The following is a 25,433-nucleotide window of genomic DNA, read 5'->3' as shown; positions in this document are numbered from 1 at the left end:
TACAAAGAGGTGGAGAAAAGCATGAACACAATAAGGAGAGACATGGAAGACAGAAGAAAGGTCCAAATCGAACTCTAGAGGTGAAAACAATGTTTTGGATGAAAACTACACTAGATGGAATTAATTGCAGATCATAAACTGTAAAAGAAAAGGTTAGCAAATTTGAAGACATAGTTATAGAAACTATGTAAAATGCAGCACGGAGAGTAAAAAGCTTGGGGAAAAAAATAAACAGAGCATCAGTGAACTGTGAGATAACTTCAAGCTTACACAATATACATGAAATTGGAGTCTTCAGAGGAAGAGAGAACAGAAAAAATTATTTAAAGAAATAAAGGCTGAGGGCTTCCCTGGTGGCACAGTGGTTAAGAATCCACCCGCCAATGCAGGGGACACAGGTTCGAGCCCTGGTCCAGGAAGATCCCACATGCCACGGAGCAATTAAGCCTGTGCGCTACAACTACTGAGCCTGCGCTCTAGAGCCCACAAGCCACAACTACTGAGGCCGCGCGCCTAGAGCCCATGCTCCACAACAAGAGAAGCCACCACAATGAGAAGCCTGCATACCGCAACAAAGGGTAGCCTCTGCTTACTGCAACTAGAGAAAGCCTGCATGCAGCAACGAAGACCCATCGCAGACAAAAATTAAAAATAAATAAATAGAAAGAAAAAATTTTTTAAAAAAGAAAGCATGGCTGAAAGTTTTCCAAATTTGATGAAAATTAGAAACCCATATATCCAAGAACCTCAATGAACCCCAAGCATGAGAGACATGAGGAAAAAGTTTACCAAGGGACATCATAATGGAATTTCTTATAATCAGTGATAAAGATAAAAATCTTAAATGCAGCCAGAGAGGGAGAAAAAGACAAGTTACATACAGAGGAACAAAGATAAGAATGGCAACAGACCTCTATTGGAAATGATGCCAGTGGAATAGCATACTTAAAGTACCAAGAGAAAACAAACAGACCACTGTTAACCCAAAATTCAAAACCCAGCAAAACATCTTTTTTAAAACAAAGGCAAAATACTGTTTCAGACATTTAAAAGTTGAAACAATTCATTTCCACTAGACCTGCACTAAAGGAAATGTTAAAGTTCTTGAAACAGAAAGAAAATGATGCCAGATAGAAATTACATCTTCACAGAGGAATGATGAGCACCAGAAATGGTGAATATGTGGGTAAATGTAAATACTTTTCTTTTTATTAAAAAATCGCTTTCAATGATGATTTATGTTTAAAGTAAAAATAATAACAATGTTTTGAGGAGTTTATAACATATGTAGGTGTAAAATGTATGATAACATGCATAAAAGCTGAGATAGGAGGAATGGTGTATATTGTTATTATGATTCTTATGATTCTTAAGGCAAGTGCTAATATTACTTGAAGTTGATAAGTTACAGATGTATGCTGTAAGTCTTAAAGCAAGTAGTAATAAAACAAAACCAAGATTTATGGTTAGTAATCTAACAATGGGAGATAAACTGAAGTAACAAAAGATACTCAATCCAAAAGAAGGCCAAAAAAAAATTAGGAAAGAGGGAACAAACAATTGAGATAAATGGAAAACAAATAGCAAATTTAAGCCCAAACCATATCAGTAGTGGATAAAATGGCCTAAATGCCCATTTAAAAGACAAAGTTTGGGGACTTCCCTGGTGGTGCAGTGGTTAAGAATCCACCTGTCAATGCAGGGGACATGGGTTTGATCGCTGGTCTGGGAAGATCCCACGTGCTGCGGAGCATCTAAGCCTGTGCCACAACTACTGAACCTGCTCTCTAAAGCCTGCGAGCCACAACTACTGAAGACTGCACGCCACAACTACTGAAGCCTGCGTGCCTAGAGCCCATGCTCCGCAACAAGAGAAGCCACCGCAATGAGAAGAAGCCTGTGCACTGCAATGAAGAGTAGCCCCTCCTCGCTGCAACTAGAGAACAGCCTGTGTGCAGCAACGAAGACCCAACACAGCCAAAATAAATAAATTAAAAAAAAAAAGACAAAGTTCTTTAGGTTGGATAAAAAGGCAAGACCCAATTATACAATATCTGCAAGAAACCTTAGATGAAAAGACACCAAAGGTTAAATGTAGAAGGATGGAAGAAGATATACCATACTAATAGTAATTTAAAAAAAGAGTGGCCATATTAATATTAGACAAAGTAGATTTCAGAGCAAAGAATATTAGCAGGGATAAAGAGAGACATCTTATAATGATAAAGGGGTCAATTCATCAAAGGACATAACACTAGATACTTAACATTGGGCACATAAACATTAAGGGCATAAATATGCATACATCTAATAAGAGAGCTTTAAAATACGTGAGACAAAACTGATAGAACTGCATGGAGAAATAATCATATATACAATTATAGTTGGAGCTTTCAACACCATTTTTTCAATAATCAATAGATCAAGTAGACAGAAAATCAGTAAAGGTATAGAAGACTTGAACAACACTATCACCAACTTGGCCTAATTGGCATTGATAGAACACTCCATGTAACAATAGCAGAACACACATTCTTTTCAAGTGTACATGGAATGTTTACCAAGATAGACCATATTCTAGGCCATAAAACAAGGCTTAGTAAATTTAAAAGGATTGAAATTATTCAAAGTATATTCTCTAATGGTGATAAGATTAAATTAAAAATCAATAACAGATATCCCAAATATTTGGAAACTAAACAGCACATTTGTAATTAACCTCTGGGTTCAGGGAGAAACTGATAGGGATATTAGAAAGTATTTTGAACCAAATGCAAATGAAAACACAACATATAAAATTTTGTGGAATGTAGCTAGAGCAGTTCTCAGATGGTAATTTATAGCATTAATGCCTATATTAAAGAAGAAAATTTCAAATCAATGATCTTAGCTTCCACTTTAAGATGTACAAAAGAAAGAAAAGCAAATTCAACCCAAAGTAAGCAAAAGAAAGGAGATAAAGAAAAAGCAGAAATAATTGAAATAGAAAACAGATAAACAGTAGAGAAAAGTCAGTGATGCCAAAAGCTGGTTCTTTGAGATCAGTGAAAGTGATAAACCTTTAGCCACTCATCAGGAATAAAGAGTAAACATACAAATTACCAATATTAGGAATAAGAGAAGTGATTTAATTACAAATTCTAAAGATATTAGGAGAGTACTAAGGTAATATTATGATCAACTTTCTGTCAATGAATTCTACAACTTAAATGACCTGGATAAATCCCTTGAGAGACTCAAGTGATAAAAGCTCACTGACAAAATTAGATAACTCCAAAGCCTTGTCTCTATTAAAGAAATTGAATTCATAGTTAAAAGCCTTCCCATAAAGAAAACTCCATGCCCCAAAACTTCACTAGTGAATTTTACTGAACATTTAAGTAAGAAATAGTACCAATTTGTTATGGGTTGAATTGTGTCTCTCTCAAAATTTGTATTTCTAAGTCCTAACCCCCAGTGTATCAGAATATGTCTTTATTTGGAGATGGGATCTTTATAGAGATAATCAAGTTAAAATGAAGTCTTCAGGATGGACCCTAATCCAGTATGACTTTCGTTTTCTTTTCTTTTCTTTTTTAAAAATAAATTTATTTATTTATCTATTTTTGGCTGCATTGGGTCTTCATTGCGGCATGTGGGTTTTCTCTAGTTGTGGCGAGCCGGTGAGCAGAAGACTGCTCATCACTCTTCGTTGTGGTGAGCAGGCTTCTCATTGCAGTGGCTTCTCCTCTTGCCGAGCACAAGCTCCAGGTGTGCGGGCTTCAGTAGTTGTGGCTCTTGGGCTCTATAATGCAGGCTCAGCAGTTGTGGCGCATGGGCTTAGCTGCTCTGTGGCATGCGGGATCTTCCCGGACCAGGGCTTGAACCCATGTCCCCTGCATTGACAGGTGGATTCTTAAGCACTGCACCACCAGGGAAGTCCCTATGTTTTCATAAAAAGGGGATATATGAAGACAGACAGGCATAGAAGGAGAACACCATATGAACATGAAGACAGCCATCTACAAGTCAAGAAGAGAGGTCTGGAACAGATCCTTCCCTCACAGCCCTCAGAAGGAACCAATCCTGCCTTGATTTCTGACTTTTGACTTCCAGAACCACAAGAGAATTCATATCTATTGTTTAAACCAGCTGGTTTGTGGTATTTTGTTATGGCAGCCCTAGAAAATTAATACACAATTCTTTTCAAACTCTTCCAGAAAATCAAAGAGGAGGAAGCATTTCCCAACTTGTTCTGCGAGGCCACGATTACTGTGGTACCAAACCAAGAGAAGAAATAAGATTTAGCAAATCAATCCAACATACATTTATTTATTTATTTATTTATTTATTTATTTATTTATGTCATGGCTAAGTAGGATCTGTCCCAGGAATTCAAGTTTAGCTTAATATTTGAAAATCAATTAATATAATACAGCCTATTGATGAACTATAAAAGAAGAACCATATGACGATCATCTCAAGAGATATAGAAAGAACTTTTGACAATATCCAGCTTTCATTCCTGATAAAAACTTTCAGCAAACTGGAAATAGAAGATAATTTTCTCAAACTGTTAAGGAGCATTTTTGAAAACATAACCTCTAGCATCTTACTTAACTGTGTAAAAGACTGACTCCTTTCCCCATGAGGTCAAGGCAGGGGTGTTCACTCACACTGTGTCTATTCAGCATTGTTCTGGGGATTATAGCCTGTGCAATAAGGCAAGAAAAAGAAATAAAAGGTATCTGGATTGGAAAGGAGGAAGTGAAATTGTTTTTGTTCACATATGTCATTGTGTATGTAGAAAACTTCTGAATCTACAAAAAAAACCCTTCTAGAACTAATAGTTTAACAAGTTTGCAGAATTCAGGGTCAATGTAGAAAATTAATTGTATTTCTACATTAGAAAAGAACCTGAAATTTAAAAAATTTTAAATACTATTTATAATATCATCACAACATGAAAAAAATAGGGATACATTTGACAAAAGGTGTGCAAGATTTTTTCATCAAAAAACTATAAACCATTGCTTAGAGAAATTAAAGACCTAAATATTGATAAAAGAGAGATATATCCTGTTCATGCATCAGAAGACTCAGTATTGTTAGGACATCTCCCCAAATTGGTCTGTGGATTCAACGCAATTCCAGCCCTTGAATACACAGACACACCCTGAAGGATTCCCAAAACTTTTGCAGGTAAATGGCCTGGTGAAGGCTTGGGCACTGGCTGCACAGGTTTGTGCTAAGCTGTGCGAGCCTGACAGCGGTCTCTAGAATGATATCCTGAGACAGCAGAGACTGTCGAGGATAAACAGGAGTCCAGGATCTGGGACTGAACTAGGAGGGTCCGTGAGGCAGGAGCTGGCAGGACAGGGCCAAATGGGAGGCAAAGATTCACCCAGAAGTCTGGCAGCTATTATCTCCAGGTAGTGGGATGATAGCTGCCTCTTATTTTCTTCTTTGTGTTTCTCTGGTTTTTTTGTTTTGTTTTGAAAAATTTTTTGCAGAACACTTATTTACAATGTAATCAGAGAAACAGCAATCCTATTGTTGATTCCTATAGGGTTTTACTTTTTGCACTTTTGTATAATTTTAGTATTTTTTACAGAGATTGGATTTGTTTTATAATATTGGGTTGGCCAAAAAGTGCCTTCGGTTTTTAAGGAAAAATAAAAGACACATTTTTCATTTTCTCCAAGAACTTTATTGAGCAACATATTCACCCTTTTGTTCCACTACCTTCTGCCATTTTTCAGGCAACTTCATAATTCCATCTTCCCAAAACTTTTTATGTTTTTGAGCAAAGAACTGTTCCAGGTACCTTTTACAGTCTTCTAGGGAATTGAAATTTTTTCCCTTAAGAGAATTTTGTTAAGACTGAAATAAATGGAAATCTGAAGGTGCAATATCTGGTGAGTACGGCAGATGAATCAGAACTTCCCAGCCAAGCTGTAACAGTTTTTGCCTGGTCATCAGAAAACATGTGGTCTTGCGTTATCCTGATGAAAGATTATGCGTTTTCTGTTGACTAATTCTGGGCGCTTTTCGTCAAGTGCTGCTTTCAGTTGGTCTAATTGGGAGCAGTACTTGTTGGAATTAATCTTTGGGTTTTCTGGAAGGAGCTCGTAATAGAGAGCTCCCTTCTAACCCCACCATATACACAACATCGCCTTCTTTGGATGAAGACTGGCCTTTGGTGTGGTTGGTGGTGGTTCATTTCCCTTGCCCCACGATCTCTTCTGTTCCACATCATTGTACAGTATCCACTTTTCATTGCCCATTGCAATTTGTTTTAAAAACGGAACATTTTCGTTATGTTTAAGTAGAGAATCACATGTGGAAATGCGGTCAAGAGGGTTTTTTTCACTTAACTTATGTGGAACCCAAACATTAAAGCGATGAACATAAGCAAGCTGTTGCAAATGATTTTCAGCGCATGAGTTGGATATTTTGAGTATGTCAGCTGTCTCCTGAGTGGTTCTCAATTAATGTCTTGATATGATTGGTATCAACTTCAACTGGTCTACCTGACCATGGAGCATCGTCCAGCGAGAAATATCCAGCATGTAACTTTGTAAACCACTTTTGACATGTTCCGTCAGTCAGAGCATCATCTCCATACACCACACAAATCTTTTTTTGTGTTTCAGTTGCATTTTTACCTTTCTTAAAATAATAAAGCATAGTATGCCGAAAATGTTCCTTTCTTTCTTCCATCTTCAATATTAAAGTGGCAACACAAAAATTTACCAATTTTGATGTCTTTATTTATTTTTATTGGGGTATAGCTGTTTTACAATGTTGTGTTGGTTTCCACTGTACAGCGAAGTGAAGTAGAGTTCTCTGTGCTATACAGCAGGTTCTCATCAGTTGTCTATTTTATACATATTAGTGTATATATGTCAATCCCAATCTCCCAGTTCATCCCACCCCCCTTTCCCCCCTTGGTGTCCATACGTTTGTTCTCTACGTCTGTGTCTCTGTTTCTGCCTTGCAAACCGGTTCATCTGTACCATTTTTCTAGATTCCACATATATGTGTTAATATACGATATTTGTTTTTCTCCTTCTGACTTACTTCACTCTGTATGACAGTCTCTAGGTCCATCCACGTCTCTACAAATGATCCAGTTTCATTCATTTTTATGGCTGAATAATATTCCATTGTACCACATCTTCTTTATCCATTCGTCTGTCAGTGGGCATTTAGGTTGCTTCCATGACCTGGCTATTGTAAATAGTGCTGCAGTGAACATTGGGGTGCATGTGTCGATATGTCTTTTTTAAATGCATGCTGATATGACAGCTGTCACATACAATCTAACAAAATCGTTTTGAATGAAGTTAAAAACAACTAAGTGCTACTACAGCCATCTTATGGAAAAAACTGAACAAACCTTTTGGCCAACCCAATAAAAAACAAAAGTCAGGCAGGTAGGCAGAGAGAAGGTGACCAGTGGCTAAAGCTATAGGTCTTGAGAGACTGCTAGGAACTCCTGGTGGGGCCATGTCTCAGTAACCAGAACACGGAAACTGCAGTGAACGTGCACCTGCACCACGTTTCACTTGTCATGTTCTTTCTAAATCTGACTTTTGTTGGACACATAGAATGTCTCCAGTTAAATACATCAAGTCATCTTAGCACATGTGACAGAAGACTTAACTCCTTAATTCCATGAAGGCAGATTGGGCTCTCTAATTACTTAATTGAAAAAAGGTACACACTTGAGGCTGCGCAATGTTTGGGAATTAATCTTTAAAACCTGACAGCAAACATTAAATTCAATTAGGGAGAGCGATTAGCAAAAATTCTCCTCTCCCTCACCCTGGGTACTTTGAGAAGTGGCAGACTGGGGTGCATTGATTCTGATGCTATCGTTGTGTATATGCTATCGTTGTGTATATATCGATGCTATCGTTGTGTATATATCAACCAGGAGAGCCAAGTACGCATTTTTCATTTCAGAGGGGAGTTATTGGGTAATTTACGGATTGATGGATTTCCTTAAACACGTTTCCACGGCTGAGTTAGGAGGCCGTGGCCGAGAATCCAGACCTCTCTGGTTGCTGCTTTTTGGGTTGGTGCCACAGGGTTTAAGGTCTCTTTTTCTTCTGTCTTTGATTAGGGTTATGATCCACCCCATCCTCGTCCTCCACCACCTCCTTCTCCCCCTCCCCAACACCTGGCTGATAGCAGGTTCCCAGGAAATGTTTGCTGAATGAATGATTAAATGAATGAGTTTAATAGATGGGGACATTTGGGCATCTTTGCTTTAGAGCACCTTCATTTTCTCACGCTCTCTTTGCCTCCCTTTAGGGGAAATACAGTGTAGTGTTCACAGCTCCCATCCCCCAACCCTGCCCCTCTCCCTCTACCCTCTCCAAGCATATTTTTTACAGTCTGACTACAAGGACACAAAGAAACATGATAGAGTTTTGCTTCATGTGTGTTTTTAAAATTGTGGTGAAATACACATAAGATTTACCAGCGTAGCCTTTTTTTAAATTTTATTTTGCGGTACGTGGGCCTCTCACTGTTGTGGCCTCTCCCGCTGTGGAGCACAGGCTCTGGACGGGCAGGCTCAGCGGCCATGGCTCACGGGCCCAGCTGCTCCGTGGCATGTGGGATCTTCCCGGACTGGGGCACGAACCCGTGTCCCCTGCGTCGGCAGGCGGACTCTCAACCACTGCGCCACCAGGGAAGCCCCAGTGTAGCCATTTTTAAGTGTAGGTTCAGCGGCATTAAGTACATTCACATTGTTGTGCAGCCGTCATCACCATCCATCTGCAGAACCCTTCATCTTGCAAAACTGAAACTCTGTCCCCATTAAAAAGTCTCCATTTCCCCCTCCCCGCAGCCCCTGGTAACCACCGTTCTACTTTCTACGTCTATGATTTTGACTACTCTAGGGACCCCACATATGTGGAATTATACTTTCTGTCTTTTGGTGACTGGCTTATTTCACTTAGCATGTTGTCTTCAAGGTTTATCCATGTGGTGGGTTGTGTCAGAATTTCATTTCTTCTTAAGACAGTAATATTCCATTGTATATGTATATATCACATTTTGTTTATCCATCTATCCATCAGTGGACACTTGGGTTGCTTCCACATTTTCGCTGTTGTGACTAATGCAGCTGTGAACATTGGGATACAAATATCTCTTTGAGATCCTGGTTTTAATTTTTTGAGCATATACACACAAGTGGAATTGCTGGATCATACTGTAAGTCTATGCTTAATGTTTTGAGGTTCTGCTGTGCTGTTTTCTCTAGTGGCTGGACCATTTTGCCTTCCCACTAACAATGTACAAAGGTTCTGATTTCTCCACCTCCTCGCCAACATATATCTTCTTCTTCTTTTTCTTTTTTTGATAGAAGCCATTCTACTGGGTGTGAGGTGGTGTTCCATGGGTTTTTAAAACTTAGATGGCATCATACTGCATATATGCAGCTTGTCTTATGTATTCAGTACTATCTTTTCACTGTTTAGCCAAGTTAACCCTGTAGATCTAGTTCATTAATTTTACTTTATTTTTTCCTTTTAAGTCATACTTGTACATAGTTTTGAAAAAACAGCAGTTCCCTGTGCTCTGCCTTTCTACCATGAATTCCCACTTCACTTTGAAGTCTTCTGGCTGTTTCCTCTGTTATTTATGTTCATATCTCTAAATGTAAATGTTGCTATTTTTTGCTTTTCAGTCTGAAACCCCAGCTGTTGACCCCTAATAAGTAAGAAAGGAACTGAGCTCACTTACCATTCTTTCAAGGCTACTCTTGACCTCTTGTTTTCTTAATCTTAGATGTTTCCATATGCCCGGGAAACACACTTTCAGAACTCTGATCCTATGCATTTTGAGAACCTTCAGGATGTGGCAGGGTGAATTTTCTCATTTTGAAAGGGGAGGTTATCTCTCACCTCCAGTTTGTGGATCTGCATGGGCACGCTTCGGGTTTACTCTTATTAAGGAAATAAGAGAGGGTCAGGGAATCCTGCTGTTAAGAACCGCATGCACTACATGCCTCAAGAGGCACAGCCTCTGGCCCCGTGGCTCCTGCTGTGCGCCAGCCACAGTGCGGTGTGCCCAGCCCTCACTCATTCCTCACCACTGCCCTTGGGACGGGGCTCTTCTTATCCCCATTATATGGAGGAGGAGACTGAGGCCTGAAGAGGCCAAGCTGCTCAGCCAAGTCACAAGGCTGGCAAGCAGCAGCATCACACAGGAGGCCCTGTAGGTGCCTTCCTGCTTCTTGTGTTCAATCCTCTGACCCACCTTGGATGGTAGGTGAGAGCATCCCTTTCTTCCTGCAGTGACACCCAGGGCGGACACTAGCATCGCTGCGCACCTCCGCGTGCCAGGCCCTGGGCCAGCCTGGTTGGGCTCCTCTCTTGCCTGCCTTTCCTTGGGGTGTGTGGTGGTCGGCGGAGTTTCCTGGGAGAGCTGGTGGGAAGCCGAACGCAGCTCTTGCACGCACAAGTGGTCCTGGCCCTTGGAATGTACAGTTCTATACTTGAGGGCCTGAAAACACCTTTCAGAGGTCATTAAGTGTACATAGGGCTTTGTGCCACAAGCCTCATTCCCCAGGGGAAGCAAGGGGGAGTGAGGGGCAGTACTTTCTCTCCCAGAAAAAAAGGACAGCTTTCCCCTCGGGCAGAGATCTGCTCTTTGCCTGGTTGCAAACACCGGTGTGGCAGACTCTATTTTGGATCTTAGTCTTAAAGCAGGACCCGTGCAGGTAGCCTGGCCTGGTGCGGCATCCACTACAGGTCTCAGAAAGTCCTGTCTTGGAGGACACATGTCAGAAGTGCAGGCAAGGCTGGGCTGGAACTTTTTGGTGGTGAGCAGATGTGAAGCAGGTGTGAAGGGCCGGGCAGGTGAGCGGCAGAACGCAGGACATGCTGTTTCCTTGTGAGCTCCCTTAACCCCCAGAAAAAATTCTGTGAAAGGCCTTATTACATTTCCACAAAGAGAAGTTTAACATCTAGATATTGTTTTGATGGTAAAATATTGGGAATCTGGTTCCACTGTGAGAGCCTTTTCCCCGTGCACAGGGGCTGAGCTGAGCCCCCAGGATCAGGCCCCCGCTCGTGACATCTGGCGCTGTGTTTGCCTCGTAGGTGTGGAACGCCGTGGACTCGGGAAGCTGCTTGCAGACCTACTCCCTGCACAGTGAGGCAGTGCGGGCCGCCCGGTGGTCCCCCTGTGGCCAGCGCATCCTCAGTGGTGGCTTCGACTTCGCCCTGCACCTAACAGACCTCGAAACAGGTGTGTTTCTCTGTTTCATTACCCCGAGGCGCCCCCTCCTCCGAGCTGGCAGCCGAGTCAGCTTTCTCACTGGGGAGGTTTCTGGGAGGGGGATTCTGCAGCCACAAGCTGCAGATGGTTTCAGGGCAGGGGCAGACGGGACGAGGGGAGAATCACGCTCGGCAAGCGTGTTTCCAGGCTGTTTGCCTGAAACCGAGACTGTCCCGTAGGGTTCACAGTGGACCTCTGCCCACCTGCCCAGAGGACAGAGCCCCAAGGTTGTCCCAGCCCCAGGCTGTGGAGCTGGATAGAGGTGGCTTTTTAATCAACTTCTGACATGCAATTTGTACTGAGATAGATTTAGCTTTATCACAGCGTCCTTTGGTTGGAATCAGTTCAGAATTCCTGTCAATTCATTACCGCTGAAAGGCTGTAAGGAATGATTCCAGCTCATACGGAAAGGCTGCAAACGAGTTCTGCTTTCATGCCCACACTGAAAAGGCATTTGGGTGAGATGGATTCATGCTGGCTAAATCCTAAGGGGGCCCTTGACAAGCAGGGCGAGAAGGAGAGAGGAGTCAGTGGAAGGAACGTTCCATTCCCCAGCGTCCCGACGCAGCCGGCCCGCTGAGCGTGAATCCGGCCACAGCCCCGGAGCGGGGGCCTGTCTGTGCTTCGGGTGAGCATAGAGCCAGCGAGCGCAGACCTGGGTTCCAGCCTTGCCCCTGACCCCCAGGCCGGCTGCCCTCGGCGCCCACGTTGCCTTTTCCTCCCTGGGCTCCTCCTGGGTCGCTTTTCTGCTGGGCATCACTGCCAGCACCAGGAAGGGAGGCCTGGGTTCACACCAGTGCCCGGGGCGTCCCTTGAGCCCTCAGGCGGCCCCTGCCTGCCTGGCCCAGCTGTGGTGTCACTGGGGTCTGTATCTCTCCCAGAGCCTGGCAAACAGGGGATGATCACTCCGGGGTCCAGCCACCCAGCTCCGCCCCGCAGCTTGGATGCAGCGGGTTTGTTGCTCACCTGGAGTGTCCTCCTCTCTTGCTGGGTCACCGAGGGACGGCCCTGTTGAGGCCATGCAGCTCCTTTGACTGGGCCCCGTGTGCTGCCAGTAGGGGTGTTGACCAGGCTGTTGGCTGTGTCGGCGGCTGGTACTGTGTCACAGGCTTTGTGCACATTTCAATCCTGCCAGCCATTGTTTTCCCTATTTCACAGGTGACGAGACTGAGGCTCCAAGGGGCGAGTGACTGGCTCAGGGCCTCCCAGTGGTGCAAGGCAGGCGGGGATTTGGAGCCACGTCCGTGCAGCTGCAAACCCCGTGCCCTTTCCACAGTGCTGGGTGGACGGTGTTCTTTTTGGCAACAAAGACCGTGATCTTCCTATGAGCCCCTCCGAGAGGGAGCTGAGGCTCAGGGGGTTTGGTGCCACTGGGTGACGGTGACAGTTGGGTCGCTGATGACAGCAGCAGGCACTGTCACTGAGCACCGACTGTGTGCAAGGCCTTCCTCTGCAGCTTAACATATGGGGTGAGGCCCCATTCACCCCTTGAGACTGGCACCACCGGAATCCCCTCGTGACACACAGGCCCGGGGCACAACCAGGAAGCGGCTGAGCCAGGATGCACACAGGTCTGCCAGGCTCCGAAGCCGGCTGCCTGACCGTTATACTTTGTTACCTGTGTGTCCAGTAAGCTGTGCTCGGTATTGGAGACACAGAGGTGAATAAGTCCCAGGATCCACCCTGGAGAAGCTCACATCCACTGGGGGAGACAGAATTGCAGAGAGTCCCAGGGTACAGTGATGGAGAGAGATATAGGAACCGCAAGGACCTCTAGCCTGGGAGGTCAAGGAAGGCTTCCTGGAGGAAGTGGGACCCAAGCTGAGGCAGGAACTGGGGGACAGAGAATCAGGATGGAGGAGGGCTGGGGAGGGGGAGGGAAGCGGGTTCTCAGCAGATGGAATGAGGACGGAGTTCAGGAACATGAACCACGTGGTGTGTGTGGAAGTGTGGGGTGCAGGGAGCTGGGGAGGTGAGTCTGGGGGTGCAGGAATGGGAGCTCGGGCTCCATGCGCTTCCTGGCCTGTGGGGTGCGCATTCCCCAGATACCGCTCCCCAGTCCAGTGTCCCTGAGCGCCCCTGGGTACCTGCGCTGCCTGCCCAAGAGTGGAGAAGGGATGCTTCTCACATGCTGGTGATGCTGTTGTGTTAATCAAATACAAGTTCATTTGATAACATTAATGGATTTCTAGCGGCCCTTTGTCATGATCTATCTTCTCAATCAACAGATGTTAAGCAGACATTGCCATTGTGTGTGTGTGTGTGTATGTGTGAGTGGGGGGGCTCGGACATTTTCAGACGTTCAAAGAGAGTCCCCTCCCCTGGCCAGTTAGACACTGCCACAGCAGGCGGCGGTAGGGGGCCATTGCTGAGTTTGGAGCAGGAGAGAATCATGGCTCCATGTGCACCCTGGGCAGGTCTCCCTGGTGGCTGTAGCGGGTTGGGGGTGACCCGAGGCTGGGTGGGGAGCTGCAGGAGGGGATGTGGCGGCCCTGCCCAGCTGGTGGTAGAACTCGCTGGAGGGAACATTGTCTGGCCCGGGCCCAGCTGCTCCTCCAGCTGTGGTGTGTTGGGTGGGACGGGGAAAGCATGGCCCTGCCCTCAGGGCTTTGCCATCCCCCTGGGGAGGTGAGGGGGCACTTTTACCCTCCACCCCTCTGCTGGGAATGGGCTCACCACCTGGTTTGCCTATTGAAGGACCACTTTCATTCATTCAGCAGCTACTTGTACAGGACCTGGGCTGGGGCTACCGTGGTCAGTGTGCTGCTTGGTGGGTGGGGTCCAGGGGTCTGGCCTTGCCCTTGGGGAAGCCCTCCAGCCCCTGTGTGGGGCCTCTCCCACTGAGGGGTTGTTGGTTTCTGTGTCCATCCCCATGGCTAGTGGGGGAGCTCCTTGAGGACGGGGCCCATCCAGGTGGTCTCTGTGTCTCTGTCACCTGGCCAGGCCTGGCTCGGAGCAGCTGCCCTGCGTGCGTGCCCATGAGGCGGAGCTGAGGAGGCTCTCGCCAGGCGGGGGTGGGTTCCTCAGGGGCCACCGGAGTGGGGTCTGCGTGCACGTCCACGCCGCGTTCCGGCACCCGCCCTGGCCCGGGATGTGCGGGGGCTCTCTGTGTACGGCCCCCGTGGCTCTTGGCCTCGTTTGACTCCTGTCCTTTCTCGTCACTGAGTCTGATCTTCCTTTTCACTTGCTTTGCCTCTTTCCGCCCTTGGTGATTTGGCTGTTTCATTTCAATCTAATTAGAACTCCCTGCCAGGAGAAAGCAACGCAGCGCGTTCTCACCGCAGCGCTCTGGGAATTAGTCACTCGGTGCCCATTGTCGTTAATGGGAATTTGGCGCCAAGGCCATTTATCCTGGTGTTCTCCGTCAATACAGTTAAAAATCTGTGGATTCTAAAACGTCAATACCCGGCCTGAAATAGGGAGGGCCAGTCACATTTTATCTCGTTAATTTATAGTTCTGACGGGCTGTTGGCTTATAGAACAACCATGAATCAACACGTAAATAAAATCTGCTCACAGGTTAATTATTTTTGGTGCTATCATTTCAGTCTGTAATCTTCCTAACGAAACGTCTCTGGTGCATTAGGCTGAGACGGCCTCGGGGAGCGCTGGCCTTCGACTCCACCAGGTCCCGAGCGTCGCCTGCCTTATGAGTCAGCTGTCCGGCATACCGAATCAGCCAGTCTCCTCAAAAGCCCCCGAAGAGCTTCAGCTCGTTCAGTTCTAAGTGGTGCTGGTTCTTGCAGATTCCACCCCTTAGACCATCGCCCCCAGCCTGGCTGTTAAGGCCTCAGAGGCATGCGAGGCCTCGAACTTTGCATTTGTTGTCTGCAAAGGAGATGGTCCTTTCCCTGGAGCCCCCAGGGCCCTGGATGGGCAGGGCACCCTGTCCTCCTTCCTGTGCCCCGTCAGCTCTCCTGACGTGTGTCCAGCCCATCCGGGGCATCCAGGCCGTGCCACCTGGAGAACACCGTCCACTCAGCACTGTGGAAAGGGCACGGGGTTTGCAGCTGCACGGACGTGGCTCCAAATCCCCGCCTGCCTTGCACCACTGGGAGGCCCTGAGCCAGTCACTCACCCCTTGGAGCCTCAGCCCCCAGAGATCCCCCCGAGCCAGCTTACTAGTGTGGCTCTTGATTCCACGTGTGGGTCTGGGGGCAGAGCGGCAGGAAGACCACCTTTAAGGGTCTCCCAGCCTCTCCTACGTCTTTCGCTGCTCCATGACAAAATGGCCTGAGCCGGGTAGCAACTTCCTCCTCGTGATGGGTTGGCACGTGCCTTTCACTTGAGTGGGCGTCCTCTTCACTCAGACTCCGCTTCCTGTGCCCTGCCGCCCCCGCCCCTGCTTGGTTCCTTCTGCTCTGGGGGTCTCCCTGTGTCTTTCCGTGGGGGTCATGGTGCCTGGGCGTGAGTGGCCGACTGGGACTGGACCCATACATGATCATGACTTTTCTTTTCCAAGAAGTGTCTTCTGGTGTCTCCCTTGTTTCTGCATCATGACTGGGGCCTCCATCACAGGAATGCTCCAAGGAAAAGGGGAATGACACATTGGCTGGGTGCTCACTGTGGGCCAGGCTGTGAGCCGTGTAGCCCTGGTTCCTGGCACCCTGCCTGGCCTGTATCAAGCCAAAATGAATACGTGGATGTTAGGCCCTCTGCTTATTACATGTTTGGTCTTCATGCTAACCTATGGGGGCAGTGTTTTTATCCCCATTTCATGGGCTCAGAAACTGAGGCTTGGAGCATTTGATGACTTTCAGTGACAGAGCTGGGGTTCAGCTCCGGCCCGTGTGACTGGCAGAGGCTTTGGCTGTTGAAGGACAAGAGCAGGTGCCCTCAACCACGTGTGTTTCTGGGCTGTGACCAAACAGTTTGCTTAAGCCGACTCCGGGGGAGCCCGCTTGGCTCTCACCCGGGCAGCTGGCTTACCACCTGCCGAGGATAACTCGGGGCCTCTGGGAAGAAAGCGCGCCCAGACTGATGTTGACTGATCCCTCTGATGAAGTAACTGGCTGAAGGGTGCTTCTCCGGCTATTGACAGCTGCCGTTCCGGCAGGAGAAATGTTTGCCCTGACGATTTTAAAACACTTGTCTGAGGAAGGGTGAGAAGCGTCCATATTAAAAGCCCGGAGAGGGCTTCCCTGGTGGCGCAGTGGTTGGGAATCTGCCTGCCAATGCAGGGGACACGGGTTCGTGCCCCGGTCCGGGAGGATTCCACATGCTGCGGAGCGGCTGGGCCCGTGAGCCATGGCCACTGAGCCTGCGCATCCGGAGCCTGTGCTCCGCAACGGGAGAGGCCACAGCAGTGAGAGGCCCGCGTACTGCAAAAAAAAAAAAGCCCGGAGAAGAGTGTCAGGGGCTTACTCGGCTTTGGAGAAGTGGCTGCAGGGGGGCTCCTTGTTGGGCTAAAGCCTTCAGAGCGGTGTTGCCCCACGACCCTGGGTCTCCTGGGAGGCGCTGGTGAGAGAGGCCTGGGCTTTTCCAGCCTTTAGGCTTTCGAGCACCATGACTGTTTTCTGGAACATCTCAGAGGAACCCGGTTAGGTGTCCTTCACACGCCCGCGGACAGCAGGAAGGTCTCCTGCCAGCGGGCATGGATATGGAGCTCCCGAGGGTGTGGGCACGTCTCGTGTCATTGCTCCTTCGGTCCTCGGGGTTTTACTACTAGATCCAGACATGGAGGCTGTGCAGAGCTCTGTGCCCCAGTGAGGTCTGAGCTGACGGTGGTCCCTGGCTGCCGCCCCTCCAGTGCCCTCTTGCCCTGGGAGCAGCTGCCTGCCCTCCTGTCCTCCGTCCCACAGATACAGGCGGGACCCCGCAGACTCCTCTACACGATGGAATCCCACTTTCTCCTAAGCTCGCTCCTTCACCGGCATCCCTTTCCCAGCCCTCCTTTAAACTAGTCTGTTCTCAAGGCTGTGCCCTCTCGATCCCGGGCACCCGTCCCCATTGCCACCCACACTCTTCTCCTCCGCTCGGAGGAGTATTCCTCTCCAGTCCCACCCTCAATTTCTCCCCGTCTTTCCATACAGCTTTGGGGTAAGAAGCCGACCTAGTTGTGGATATTAAATCAGATGTTACCACGCTTGAGTAAAGCCCCTGCCAGCCCCGTATCTCACACTTTAGAACCTGCCCTCGAGGGCCTTCCACGCCTCCACAAACCTCTGACTAGTCATCTGCCTCTAGTTAAGCTCGTGCCAGCCCTCTGGATAAATCAAAGGTGGGTTTTAATCAATGGCACTATTTCATTCATTACCGTTACTGCACAGAGGTTATGTTTTTATCTCTGTGTGTGTTTAATTGTGATTGCACTGCAGTTTGGCTCCCTTTGTAGGTGGGACGACCTCTGTTGACTGACCCCGGAGGCTAAACACAGTCACGGCTTGTTCATTGTTCTGGTGGTGACCTCTGAGTCCCAGAAAACCAACTTAAGTTGTACCTTTGGGACCTGTTTGCAAGTTGAGAACTTTTTTTTTTTTTAATTTTGGAAAATTCAGTCTTGTCCAGTTAATTAAATGCAGTGGCCAAACTTGATATGAAAGAAATTTCTACAACAGCTACTGCTGTTTCTTCTGTGACTACTACTGCTGCTGCAGCTACTGTCTGTCGGGCCTGTCATTTGTCTGGGGCTTGCTGTCTTACATGCATTATTTCTAATTCTCACAACAAGCCCTGAAGGTAAGATTTATTCTCCTGATTTCACGTATTAGGAGCCCACGGATCTGAGAGGCTTGCCGGCTGATCCCGGGGCTGCTAGCTTATCTACAGGGAACGTGCAGACACGGGCCGTGTGACTCTGGCCTGGACCCTCCCCGGGACTCTGCCCGGCGTGCCAAGATGGCCCTTGTTTCTGATTCGTGCCAAGATGGCCCTTGTTTCTGATTCACAGAGTTTGATTGGAAAGTTAGTAAGCTCCTTTCTTCGTTCACTTTGAGTCAGGAGGGTTAAATTTACAGCTGGCTGAATACTTCCCAGAGGATGAGTGTAAGGATATTGATTTTCGCGGAATGAGTCATACACCGCCTGCCTGGGAACACAAGCTCAATCACCACCAGCCGACAGCGCCAGCCAGTCCCTTGTCAGCATCTCCCCTACCGGCTCCCGAGCCTGCGATGTGCACGCAGAGCTCAGCAGAAGGAAAGGTCACGAATCGCTCGCGGGCGGGCTCCGGGGTCACACGGGTCCAGCCTCTGTCCCAGTGTGGCCGACTCGCAAGGCCCTGGATGAGGCCTCACCTCTCTGGGCTTCCATCCCCCACTCCCCCAACGCTGAGAAATGGGGTAATTACACGTCCCACGCAGGGCTGTGGCATGACACGTGCAAGCCCCAGGCAGGCCTGGAGGCGATAGGCGCCGTCTCTCTGGAGAGGAGGGCATGAGCTTCCCTGCTCTTTCTTGGGGACCCGTACTTGGGTTTCACCTGACCTGTGTCAAGTGCTTCTTACGTGCCAGGAACTGGGCCGGGGGCCAGGTGTGCTGAGGGGCAGAGGAGGCCCCTCAGGGCCCTGGAGCCCTCGCGACCATAGGGTCCCACAGGGTAGGCGTTAGGGTTGACAGGCAGTGTTGCCTGGCCACGCAGGTGGTCACCTTGGGAAGCTCAGTGTCTCCACCTGAGAAAGGGGGTCCCCCCGAGGAGGAGCCCGGCCAGCGTTACCAGCTGCCTTATCATAGCAATATCGGTGATGGTGCATTGGCAGCACAAGTGGTGTCAAGAGAACCAGTGAGCTTCTGCATTCTGTCGTAAACATGTTTTTGTTTTAATGGCGAGTTATAGTTTATTTGTATCATTATGGATTCAAGGAGGAAAAGAAATGATTTTTCCTAACTCCAAGAGAGTCTGAACAGTTCTTTTATACTGGTTGAGTTCGTTAGAACAAGATAAAGTCAGTGTTAGTAGACAAAATATTTTAAAACTCGGCTTCCTATAAGCAGCATGCAGTGAATAAATGGAATTTTCCATAACAAACATGTAAACAAGCCAGATAAGTCTCACTGTTAAAGGTTATATACAACTAACCATTGTGCTCAAAGTAGCATTGCCCAGGAGGGGATGCGATAAACAAGCTACTCCTGGCTTCCCTGGTGGCGCAGTGGTTAAGAATCTGCCTGCCAATGCAGGGGACATGGGTTCGAGCCCTGGTCTGGGAAGATCCCACATGCCGTGGAGCAACTAAGCCCGTGAGCCACAACTACTGAGCCTGCGCATCTGGAGCCTGTGCTCCGCAACAGGAGAGGCCGCAACAGTGAGAGGCCCGCGCACCGTGATGAAGAGTGGGCCCCGCTCGCTGCAACTGGAGAAAGCCCTCACACAGAAATGAAGACCCAACACAGCCAATAAATAAATAAATAAATTAAAATAAATTAAAAAAAATAAAGAAAATAAATAAAGAAAATTAAAAAAAAAACTAAAAAAGCTACTCCATTTATGAAAAGTTGTAGAGTAGGAACACATCTGACAGCAAAGGACTTTCACCTCCAGTGTGGCTATCACCTTCAAGACAGTTTCTGATAAATATTTACCAGCCTTTATTTGTATCTCTTTAACTAAATGTAAAGGCCAGCCCAGGGCATTGCATTCTCATAGCCTCAGAACAAAAACTCAACGTCAATAATCTCTCAAGTTCCCTGCTGTTAGAAACTCATATCCCTTGTTTTTAGCTTTCAGTTTAACTAAGGGTGAATTCAATAATTTGAGGTTTAGTTTTTTTCAAACTGTAAGAGTTCTGAACCCCTTTGTTGTTTGCTGTCTGCCAGGCCCTCTAGAATGCTTTCCGTACAGCCCTCCCGACAGACGTGTGTTTATGAGGGTGTGTGACACAGCAGTGAAGGACCCTGCCCAAGGTCGCTCCACTGGAAGTGACAGAGCTGGTGGGGGACCCGGGTGTGTGTGACTCTCCACCCCTCTGCTGTATCACCTCCCACTTTGAACAGGCTGCTGGGTGACAATGGCTGGGGTCCTGATTTCTGAGCCACGGTCTTGCCCCAGACCTCCTTACCTCGTGTTTCCCAATAAGTATCTGTAATTATTATTCAAAAATGGAAAAATTTCATTTTGGTCCCTTTTAACAAAGAAGTACAGTAAAGGCCTAGTTATTACAAGTAAAAGTAGGAAAAAATATAAATTGCAGCTTGTCTTCTAACTGGAAAATTTTAGTACTTAAAAGACATAGATTCTGTCTCAATCTCTTTGGGGGATTGAGGATGAATAACGTAGTCAGAAATACATTTTTTCAGCAAAATAGTTCAGTCATTATCTTTTAGCAACTCGACTCTCACTTTTCCTCTCATCGTTTTCCCCCATTATTGGCAAGACTGTCACGGCACTTTTTGAAAAAAACATGCCTAATTCACTGCTTTTCCTGAAATAAGCATATGGTATATGCTATGGTCCAAGAAACAGGGAGAATTTTTTCCCCAGGCATATAGAGTTTGTTTTTCCTTTTGGACTTAAGGGTTGGCAGTGAGTTTCAAATGAGCAAGAAGTCGGCATTAGGCGCAGCTCTATCTGTCTGGAGAGAAGACTTCTGGACTACAGGGGCCTTCTTGCGCCGGTGTGAGGGTCGCAGCGACATCTGTGCTCCTTTTCCATCGAGGGGATGTGGTGACAGCCCCTCGCCCTTAGCCCCCGTGTAGCTCCCCCAGCCCCTTGGCTGGAGCGAAGCTCCCGAAGCCAGCGCTGCAGGCGCGAAGCCCATCCCCAGGGCACACAGTACCGCACGGGCGGGCGGCCCCCTGCTCCATCCTCCCTGGGAGGGGGGCTTGCTAACCGGGCATGTCACGCTTGCCTTCTGACCCCAAAGTGTAGCAGAAAAGGCGAGGAAGAGTTTGGGTCCCAGACAAGTTTCAGGAAAGGAAAAGAAGATTAAGAACTAGGAATACCAGGTTTCCAATTAGACTAATTCCTCAGGAAGTGATTTTTTTGGGTCTACTTGAGAGTGTTGCTTGTCTCTTGACCTAATGAGAGGGACACAGCACACAGAATACTACAAGTCTGCTCATCTTCCTCGTGCTTTTATAGAAGAGTTCTTTACTTATTAGAAAAACAGTATTATGACAGCAATATTAGTATGATTTAAGAAGTTATCTTACCACCCCCAGAACAACTCATTTCCTGTTGGTGAATCATGTCTTCCCTGTCTTTGTTCACGTCAGTCCTTTAATACTCCTGTAATTTAAGAACGGGTATCAAGCTTTGTCCCTCTTGCCACAGAGTGCTATTTATAATCCCAGTTGTAAACGGCTTTTCAGCATTGCACCAGGCAGAGAATCACATTTGCCTTAACTGCTCCCTCAGCTTGGACAGCTAGGCTGCTTTCTATAGCCCCTTCAGCGTCATCAGTGCAATGACCCAAACTGGCCAGCTCTTGACAGCATTGTGATGACATAGGATGACCGTGGAAATCTTTGTGAGTTGCATTTTGTAGCAAAATAGTTAAGGGGCTTGTTGAGCTTAAAGAGGTATAGAGTCGGGCTTCCCTAGTGGCACAGTGGTTGAGAGTCTGCCTGCCGATGCGGAGGACACGGGTTCGTGCCCCGGTCCGGGAGGATCCCACGTGCCGTGGAGCGGCTGGGCCCGTGATCCATGGCTGCTAAGCCTGCACATCCGGAGCCTGTGCTCCGCAACGGGAGAGGCCACAACAGTGAGAGGCCCGCGTACCGCAAAAAAAAAAAAAAAAGAAAGAAAGAAAAGAGGTATATAGAGTCTTCATTTACAAAAAGTCAAGTGTTTAAAGAGTTTTCGCTGATGACAACTGACTGCCAATTGTAGGCCCTTAGAAGATATCAGAAAAAAATCAACACACTTAATCATCCATCAAGGTAAAGGTGATGCTTGAACAAAGAACAAGAGAGTAGCTTCTTTCCAAGAAATCTGTACTATGGAGAGAACACTTTGAAAACAGATGTTTTTCATTGTTTATAGCATTCTGTAATTTTTGTTGCCAAAAACGATGTGAACGTGTCACCTATTAAAAACTTCAGTGTCAGCACTCTTAACCTGGGAACAGTGTTTTTCTAATCCTGCTTCAAAATCCTGTAAATGAAAATTTCAGTAGATTTTGAATTAGGTTGTTAAAAATATGAGAATACAGTAACAGCCGCTGATTATTTGCAGGAGCCATTACTTGACATTAGGGGAAATGGAGCTTTATTAGCAAACTGTTCACAAAATCCTTTGCATCAGTGGTAGATGGAAGTGGAAAATGTCTCCCCTGTTGCTAGTGGTAAACGTCTTCCATTCTGGGTCCTCACATCTCCGGAAGGAGGCTTTGGGGCTCTGACGGACATCAGTGTGTCAACTCAAGCTGTAACCAGGCTACTGTCAAATCACTGAGTCACAAAAAGGTCCCTACATTTTTAAAAAGTGGAAGCATATTCAGTCCTGTTGCTCTTACTAAAATTATTATAACTCACGTGATTTAATAATTTCCAAGAGGTTTGCTGACACTCTCAGTAAACTTCTATTAAAATATAGTTTAAAGTATTGTTTATTTTACCCTTGTCTCACCCTCCAAAATGTTCTTTTTTTGGTAATTGCTTTTATATTCCTAATATATTGGTACAGTAGCACACTGTGTAACTTATAAATAAATATACTTGTGTTGGAAGTATGTGCCTAAGGGGTTCTCATGGCTGGGATGTACTGTCAGGCGAGTTTGGAGACCAAGGATCTAGGCAAGTTGGATTTGTCAAGGCTTCTGCTGTAATTCTCAAGAGGACCAACTGACGACTTTCACTTCCTTACCTGGTGAGCTGGTGGAGCACTTAACTAAAGTGTGGTCCTAAACACAGAGCAGGGCAGCCTTCCGGAGGCGCTCTCTGAATTGAAGGAACAAGTGTCCTTCCTGAGTTCCCGTAAGGGAGATGATGCTTGAGATCTTTTCTGTTTATTGATTGATTGATTGATTGCGGTACGCGAGCCTCCCACCGCTGCAGCCTCTCCCATTGCGGAGCACAGGCTCTGGACGCGCAGGCTCAGCAGCCCTGGCTCACGGGCCCAGCCGCCCCGCGGCATATGGGATCCTCCCGGACCAGGGCACGAACCCGCGTCCCCTGCATCGGCAGGCAGACTCCCAACCACTGCGCCACCAGGGAAGCCCGATGCTTGAGATCTTGGCGTTGCATTGGTATCCAGCTTCTTATGTCCCTAACTGCCCACTGCCTCAATCCAGGGGAAGCGTTTCAAGGTTGTCCCTCCTGGGCTGTGGCACCGTGTAGAGGAAGGCATGCTGGCTTTCGAGACCTGGGCTCAGCACAAAAGGTCTGTTCCCCGAGTCTGAGCTGTTCTAAATGATCGACATTTCTGGTGTTTTTATGGCTTACCTCTAAGAGAGCTCAGTGATAGGAACAGTTTCCACAGCAGAGGTATGTGTGTGCACGCAGTCGTTTGCACAGCGTCCAGGAGCACTTGACGGCAGTTTCATGGCAGATAGAGAAGGTGGTCCACGCACCCCCTCCAACCTGTGACCTGAGCCGCTGTGACGTCTTGCTCTCATTTATCGCCCAGAGGCTGATGCCACCCCACGCGCCACGCTCTATGGCAAACCATTGATGGGTTATCGTGAGGGTGTGACTGTAAGATGCTGATCCTAAAAAGAATCATGTTGGAGCATCCTGCTTTTGGCTTTTAGACTCCCAGTAAATAACCTAACAAAATTAATTGTATAGCTCTGGAAATGTTATTCAGTCTCCCTGGGCCTTGCTTTTTTCAACTGCAAACTGGATTATGTGCTTGAAATGAGTTGATGTGCATAATGTTTACAGAGCACCGAAAAGGTAGATTCAGGCATCTTGTTTATCCCTGGGGGTGGGGGGGTTCAGCTAACTGAGGACCGGGTGGCCAGAGAGTGATGGCACATGCCGCTGCTGTTGTGTTTCCAGAAAGTCTCCATTGGTCGCCTCAGGCCCAGGTGGGCTGTGCTCTCCCGTGGCTCGATATCAGATGGCATCTTAGTGTTAAGGTATTTAGTTTGTGATCTGAGTATTTTCTAACCCTCTCTTCTCTTTTTGTGTTGCAGGAACCCAGCTATTCAGTGGTCAAAGTGACTTTAGAATCACCACCTTGAAATTTCATCCAAGAGACCACAACGTTTTCGTATGTGGCGGCTTCAGCTCTGAAATGAAAGCTTGGGACATAAGGACCAGCAAGGTAACACACCTCTTCCTCACATGGCCTTTCCAGGAGAGCTTGCCTGGACATTTTGAATGATTGGGAGTGGGTCAGCATCTACATATAGGACCCTTGAGATGGAATAATTACCACTTAATATTTAATCAGTGGGAAGCATAATTTTTAGATGTTTTGAAAGAACATTCTTGAGTTGTTAGATTATTAAAGCATCATAGGTGCAATTCTTTTTTTTTTCTTTTTTTTCTCTCTCTCTTTTTTTTTTTTTTGCTGTACGCGGGCCTCTCACCGTTGTGGCCTCTCCCGTTGCGGAGCACAGGCTCCAGACGCGCAGGCTCAGCGGCCATGGCTCACGGGCGCAGCTGCTCCGCGGCATGTGGGATCTTCCCGGACCGGGGCACGAACCCGTGTCCCCTGCATTGGCAGGCGGACTCTCAACCACTGCGCCAGCAGGGAAGCCCCATAGGTGCAATTCTATACAGCATATTACTAAAAATATTTGTTGAGTACCTACTGTGTGCAAATGCTTCCAGATGTTATAAAATGAATCAGCCTCAGATTACTCAGGGGAATAATATGTGGATACAAATAAGTGGGGTGGAGAAGTGCTCTGTGTATGTGTGTGTGTGTGTGTGTGTATATGTGAGTGAGAGGAGGGGTGGTGGGGAGGGAGGGGCCGGCATTCAGAGCGGGTGAGCTTTCAGCTCAGCTCAGTGTAAGGAAGGCTTCTCGGAGGAGACAGTGTTCCCGTTGGGGCTTAAAGGTTGGTCACCGTCAGTCCCATAGAGAGGTGATGTCCACTCCCGTCCTTCACCACAGCCTGCCCCTCCTGTTGCTTCCCTAACTTAGGAAAGGGCAACTCCAGGACTTCCCTGGCGGTCCAGTGGTTAAGTCTCCACGTTCTCAATGCAGGGGGCATGTGTTCGATCCCTGGCCAGGGAACTAAGATCCCGCATGCCACACAGTGTGGCCAAAAAAAAAAAAAAAAAAAGTGGCAACTCCATCTTTCTGGTTGTTCAGGCCCAAAC

General features: G+C 47.2%; 1 protein-coding gene across 6 annotated transcripts in view; it reads left to right on the top strand.

Annotated features, from left to right (window-relative positions):
- The window catches only part of WDR25 (WD repeat domain 25), a 146,902-nt gene that overhangs the window by 72,842 nt on the left and 48,627 nt on the right, over positions 1-25,433 (top strand). For all 6 annotated transcript variants that reach the window (XM_060095636.1, XM_060095635.1, XM_060095637.1 and 3 more), the window contains exons 3-4: positions 11,103-11,250; positions 24,296-24,426. In XM_060095636.1, the coding sequence (XP_059951619.1) occupies positions 11,103-11,250; positions 24,296-24,426 (279 nt within the window). The remainder of the gene's footprint in view (positions 1-11,102; positions 11,251-24,295; positions 24,427-25,433) is intronic.

This window comes from Mesoplodon densirostris, chromosome 4 (assembly GCF_025265405.1).
Source record: "Mesoplodon densirostris isolate mMesDen1 chromosome 4, mMesDen1 primary haplotype, whole genome shotgun sequence".
NCBI lineage: Eukaryota > Metazoa > Chordata > Mammalia > Artiodactyla > Ziphiidae > Mesoplodon > Mesoplodon densirostris.
This window is presented reverse-complemented; position numbering and strand designations above follow the sequence as displayed.